The 6,923-nt window shown below is 31.9% G+C and overlaps 1 protein-coding gene across 2 annotated transcripts in view; it reads left to right on the top strand.

Moving 5' to 3' along the window:
* The window catches only part of LOC107624762, a 4,170-nt gene continuing 410 nt past the window's right edge, over positions 3,164-6,923 (top strand). The window contains exons 1-5 of one of the 2 annotated variants that reach the window (XR_002356989.1): positions 3,164-3,403; positions 3,547-4,132; positions 4,663-5,182; positions 5,306-5,387; positions 6,093-6,224. Coding sequence is in view for 1 of the 2 variants with exons in the window: in XM_016327219.2 (XP_016182705.1) it covers positions 3,347-3,403; positions 3,547-4,132; positions 4,663-5,182; positions 5,306-5,387 (1,245 nt within the window). In the remaining variant the exon portion in view is untranslated. The remainder of the gene's footprint in view (positions 3,404-3,546; positions 4,133-4,662; positions 5,183-5,305; positions 5,388-6,092; positions 6,225-6,923) is intronic. The other variant, XM_016327219.2, reaches the window with a different exon arrangement.

Here is a 6,923-nt window from a genome sequence, read left to right as displayed (position 1 = left end):
AAAGAAACTACTAAAAATTGAAAAAAAAATTAAAATATTTGAAATACTTGAACCAAATCTAAAAATCCTTTTAAAAAAAATCAATAATGATCATCAAAGGTTGACGTTAAAGTGAACGCAGAAGCAACCATTTTTTGCTTCCAATAAACGGCTTTTAGATTGTAAAATTACTTCTGCATTTAAAGAAAAAAAAAGTTGTCAAACATCAAAAAGTAACGTTCAAATGCACTTTTATCCTTTCGAACGTGTTTGCCAAACAACACCTTAAATAATAAACATTTTTTTACAACTTGCGAAAAATAAGAGACTTTTTGGAATCCTACAAATTGGTAAAAAAAAAAAAATGCTTTTTGCAACTTGTAAAAAATTCTTAGATTAATAAATATTTTTTATAATTTGCGAATTGTATTTGGTATTAGCAGGTGTGAACATGCATTCTTAATTGCAAAGTGCAATTTAAGGCTATAAGGTGAATGCATGAAACTAAAGGGGAATCTATAAGGCTACGAGGCTACAAGTCTATAACATATAACAGATTTGAAGTGAAATGACATAATGATTTGGCATGCATGCCTTATGCCTAGGAGACAGTAACTGCTTGTGCTACATTGTTTCAGTAGTTGCTAACCCAAGACAACATTAACCTAACATATATACATACTACATAAGACACACAAATCTAAATTCTAAACCAAATACCAATGCAACTCCTCCACAACCTACCCAAAATAAAAAATAAAATAAAATACTAGTACTAACAACAATTAGTAGAACAATCTGCATTAAAAGGATAATGCTATACAAAACAACCAGATCAATTTTATATATCATGAGTTAAGATAATTAAATAGTAGAGATCTTAAGGCTAATTTTTTTATATTAGAAAATGAGGTGTGATTTACGTTAATATTATCATATTTTTGTGTAAACGCCAATAAGAGGAATAGTTAGTATACACAGAAATCATGAGTATCAATTTGAAAAAAAAAACAAAAAATAAATAAAAATTATAGATTATCATAGGAAAAAATCTCTGAAAATAAATTGTTAGCCGCATATTTAATTTGATAGGAATTCTTAGTAATAATTTTTTTAAGGTGAAAACTCAGGTACAGTCGACTTCACGTGAAGTTGATAGTTGAGAATCGTTAGATAAAAATTTAGTCAAATCAATTAAATCATCTAACGACTCTCAGTTATCAACTTTACATGAAATCGACTGCACTTGAATTTCCACCCTTCTTTAACGGGTTCAAACTTCAGTAATCATTAGTCACATTTCCTAATTAAGGTCAATTCCAACATCATAACACTCTATTATACTATATTATAATATAGACGTATTACACCATCCCAACTTTCATATTCAAATTAATTTGGAAGATATTAACACAACTTTTGTTGAGAATAAATTCTACTAGATTTATACTATATTTGACCAATTTAAAGCATTAAAGACCAAGTACAATTTAGTGTATTTAAGTCGTTCCAAAATTAGAAATGTTAGCTGCATATTGATTTGTCCAACATAATAAATTTACACTGAAAATAAATTTTATTAGGTTTATACTATTTGACCAATTTAATGTATTGAACACCAAGTTCAATTTAGTGTGTTTAAGTCATTCTTGAATTAGAAAGGTTTGGTGCAAATAGATTTGTCCAACATAATCTTACGTACCATAAGTAGTTGCAGAGAACAGCTTTTTATTGATGAAGGATGAGAAGCAGTAAAAAAAGAAAAAAAAAAAAACATACAAATAGTTAGAACATTTAAAGCACTGGTTAATAATATTAAATGTGTGTTCTTGAAGTATTAGATGTCTTAAATTAGTCACTAAAAAAAATAGAATTAAGTCAGATTATTCATTTTATATGGTATATAGATCAGAGCAAATTACATGAAAAAATTGTTTGGAGAAAAATATTATATGAATGACTTAGTTCTAATTTGGTTATATTTTTTGTCTCCTTTTTTTCATGAAAAAATAGTTGCAAGATAACACAATTTACAATATCAAAAATATTATTTGTACACTAAAATTAATTACCAAAATCAATTATCATATATTTTTATATAAATACATGTATTGTTTAATTTATTTTTAATATGTATTTTATATTTTAATATTTTTTTTTTTGTATTAGTGACTGATTTTAGTAATCGTTACACAACTTCACGATTTAGTAATCTTTCAAGAATTACGTTCATTATTATCCCTCTTATATGAGTGTGTCCCCAAGCACTTTGAGCGAGTTATTTAGTGAATGACAACCACCAAAGTTTCATGTTATAAAATAGTATTTAGTAACTTGTATGCAGGTCCCAAAGCTACCTCTTCTTTTGATGTACTATTTCGTCTTCATCTTCATCCATCCAATGACTAAGACTAAGGACTATGCACTCTATGTGTTTGTGTGTTTGACACAGAGGCTAATAAAGAGGCTGCTCAGTTTTTTTTGGTCCCTAATGAGTTATGACATGTGACTATGTGACACATTTAACTTGGCCTACCTTTTTCATACCTTGCTTCCAATTTCAACTAGTCCATACCCCAGGTGAGATAAGTCAGAATCCTAAATATTTTGGTCACTTGATTAGAACTTAGAAGTCTTGAGTTAAAGTGATTAGGATTAAAAGTTCAGTTAATTACATTAATAAAATTTCTGATAATAGAGTTTGAATATATTATTCACAAAAAAAATTAGAAAATCACACATTAAAAACTAACTATTAAAGAACAGAATCACTTCACTATTGATTATTAGTATTTAGTATTCACCTTAATCTAATTTATAGTTAGTTTTTCTATGGTTCCGACAACTAAGACTTTGATGATTGTTAAGTACTTAAAGAAACTGAAAAATCACACTTTCAAAATTAGTTATTAAAAAAAAAGTTGAATCATTTTTTTTAAATAAAACATTATAGGCTATTTGATATAAGACTTTGGACCTCTTGTACAACCAAAGTTCATATATATATTGGTAGAATGTGATTATTTTTATTAAGATATTTTTATGTGAATTTCAGTTAAACATATTAAATTATTTAACAATTTATAATATAATTTTTCAAGATGAAAACCTATTCATGAAAGTAGCAATTTTGCTAAGATGGTAAAAAGAAAAAAAAAAGTGTCCTACTTAAGCATGCTGGCTGTTTCTCCCACTGCCTCTTGTGTCATTTTCTCTTAAAACTCACTGTTACATAACACATGACACCAATGCACATAGCATAGGCACCAAAGACTAGTAGCCTTTCATCAATAGGGTGAGTTGGTGAGTTAGTGAGTGAGTGAGTCAATCCATTTCCCTCACAAAGTTCAAGCTCAAACCCACCTTCATGGATGTCTCTACTCACAAATTCTTCCAATCTACATCTGTATTGGCACCACTTGGGGTAATGATCCCCACATGTTTGATACTATGACTGTGATGTCTTTTGCCTTCATGTTTATCCCTTTGTTCTACAATACATTACATTACATTACAAGAATGTGTTTTGTTTTTCTTCACTGACTCACTTTTGTTGTTTGGGTTCAGGAGCCAGTACCTATTGAATCCAACATGAGTAGCTTGTATGGGAAGAACAAGAACAGTAACCCTTTTGTAGATGATGACTTCCCTGACCCACTTTGCAAGCTCAATCTCAAGGAGACTTCTGAATTTGTCAAGTCATTTCCAGTGCCAAATGCTAATAATGATGAAACCAGAAGCACCATTGTTGATGTTCCAGCTCAGAGAAGAGAACAACAACAAAGGAGAGTAGCATTAGAGGCTCCTGCAACACCTGGTAGGCCATTTTTCAGCTTCACAACCATTGGAAGGAACCTTTCAAGAAAGAGCATTCCTTCCAAATGGGATGATGCTGAGAAATGGCTCATGAGCAGTTCATGCCATGACTCACCAGCACATGTGAATGCTGTGAATGTGAATGTGAAGAAGGTATCTGAATCTGAATCTGAGTCCTCAAAAATGGAGTGTTTCTCGGACAAGTCAAGGGTCACAGTCACTGAGGAAAGGGACTCAAAAGCTGCCCCAAACTTCAGAAGGTCTTCATCTTTGGACCACCAAAACATGTTTGGTGCTTTCAATGGGGTCTCATGCCCAACAGACATAGTACTAAAAGGTGGGGGATCACACCATCTCTCAATTACTCTCAAAGCTGAAACCCCTTTTCTCCTCCTCCTTTTATTATTTTTCAATCTACCCTTTTCGGCAACATCATCATTCTGCTTCCTTTTCTCTTCTTTTTTGTCTTTATTAAGTTCCAAACCTTGTTTAATTGCCATTAAAGTTCCTTCATCATGTTATAGTTTAATTAGCTTTAAACCTCATTTGGCTTTTCAAGATGCAAATTAATAAAACTATTTATGTGCTAGTCTCATTTGGCTCAAGTTTTTCCAGCTTTATTATAAGCTCAATTACTTGGACCCAAAATTGTAGATTGGTTGAAGATTCAAAATTTTGACACATTTTTATTGCCTTTGTTCTAAGTTTGGTTAAGCATGATCATGATAAGTTTTACTGATATTTTTACTAAGTTGTAACTTACATGCTCTCCTGTGTGATGTAAGAGGTGAATTTGAAGCTAGGTGGTATAATGGAGTTGAATTTAAAACAAGATAAGTTGTTGAGAGATTGTGAATTTGAATGCAGATAAGTTCACTGAGAGCATAGAGCCAATTTTGCCAAGTTTCAGATACTCAGAGCCAACTAAAGAAGGATTCTTGTTTAGAAACAATGCTGGGGATGCAATGAAAGATGCTTGCACAGAAATGGCTTATCATCATCATCATCAACAACAAAATGAGATTCAACACAGAGATGTTGGGACTGAGATGACACCTCTTGGAAGCTCCACAACTTCAAGGTGCCATACACCAATCAAGAGTTCATCCCCTCAGAGGCACAATACTCCTGAAAGTAGGTCAGGACCATTGGCTATGGCAAACACCAATAGCACTACCTGCAATGATCTTATTCAGCTTGAAGAGTGCCATTTTTCCAAATTGCAACTGGGGACACAATATGACTTGGTTACTTCAAATTGGAGCTCAAGTGGAGAAGAAGAGGAGGAAATATCAAAGAGTTTGAGGCATAATGGTAGCAAGAAAGGTGATCCTGAATACAGGGCTGCTACATGGGAAGAAGAGGAGAAGACTAAGTGCTGTCTCAGGTAAAACTATACTTCAAAGCTTCACCATATATAGCTCTTTCATGATTCTTGTATATTTCTCTATATAGCATAGACTTTCATCTGATATGTATGGCTTGAGCTAAGTTGTGAATTGATTTGCAGGTATCAGAGAGAAGAAGCAAAAATTCAAGCTTGGGTAAACCTACAAAGTGCTAAAGCAGAAGCACAATCCAAAAAGCTTGAGGTATTTCATTGTCAATAATCCTTTTTTATTATGAATTATGGTTATAGCTTGCAATTCTTTGTAGTTCACCAACCACCAAGAATTCTGGAATTCTAGTTGAAAGCATCAAAATTATGATATATTTCATCTATTCCAGTTTATATGTCACTACCAAATAAACAGTAACAGGTGAGAAAGATAGATAAAAGGGAACAGAGAAATAGAAAGTTAAAACGAATATTGGAATATTAGTACAAGTTATGTGCTGTTGTAAGATTCTGGATATAAAATCTGCTTAACATTGTTAGATTTTTAGCTGAACATTAAGAAGCAATGTTCTTGTTGGTTAGTCTTCCTTCCCCTCCATTTTCTTGGTGGTCTTTTTCCTTGGTCATTGCTATTAGCATTGAAAATCGAACTTTTCCAAAATCATATATATCAAAGACCAAATTCTGCAAGTTTGGCATGATTTTAAAAGACACGAGAGAATTGGCCAATTTGTAAGTAGTACAAGTTACCATTCCTAGATCCTTATCTGTTTGCAACCAATTTTTGAACTGTATGTAAGTGTAGATTACTTTGTACTTTGTTCTAATCCACATGGTCTTGTCCTGAAAATATAGAAATCCAAGAAGATGTTAACTAAGCATGTGAATATGATATAAGTTTGAAAGTGCATGAGCTGGTTTGAACTTTTGATTACAATGGAATGCTTTGCATTGGCAGGCATGTTTCTTCCTCGAGCCACCAACCAACTCATGGTCATGGATACCATTCTCATTATTATTATTCTTATCTTGTTGACTGGTCTATGGTCCACGTAGGATTCCTCCTCAATTAAATAATAACATAATCATGGTATATCAATTGGCTACAGTTATATGCTTCTTGTCCTTGCTGATTTTATGTATTCATGTTCAGCTTCAATATATAAATATGATTATGCACAATATAAGATAGGAAAGTTTTCAAGTGTTCCAAGAACATTAGTGTTTTAGCGATTTTAACCATTGATTTTATTTACATATATATATACACCAATATTCATGGAAACACTTAAAAACCTTCCTATAAGATATACTATATGTACAATATTGGTTCAATTACCTTTGTTGAGGCAGAATGTTTATGGTATCCTATGTTTAAAAAATAGCAACTAGTTTGCCATAGCTGGTCAAAGAATTGTACTGGGGATTGTAGATAGTGAATTTATTTGTTGATTCTACCCTCTCCTTAACTTTATGTCACTCTCACTTTAAGGCAAGAGCATTTTTTGACTTATTGGGTACAAACCATTTTTTTTTAAGTCCGTCGTGTGCTGATTTTTTTTGTGGGGTTATTAAGATCGAATTTTAGATCTTTTTGTATATAAATTCTGATAATATATAAACAAAAATACATAAATGGTTATAGTTTTTGGAGTGAGTTAGCCCCATTCAATTCTAAGACTAAGTTCTCTAAACCATTGAAGACATAAAATCTATTAGAAAATGCCATGGCATATAATTTTAAGACACAAAGTTCAAGAAGCATGCAATTGAACTTAGATGCCTTATA

The sequence above is a fragment of the Arachis ipaensis genome, chromosome B02, assembly GCF_000816755.2.
Source record: "Arachis ipaensis cultivar K30076 chromosome B02, Araip1.1, whole genome shotgun sequence".
Lineage (NCBI taxonomy): Eukaryota > Viridiplantae > Streptophyta > Magnoliopsida > Fabales > Fabaceae > Arachis > Arachis ipaensis.
The sequence above is the reverse complement of the archived record's forward strand: the minus strand, read 5'-3'. Positions and strand labels throughout refer to the sequence as shown.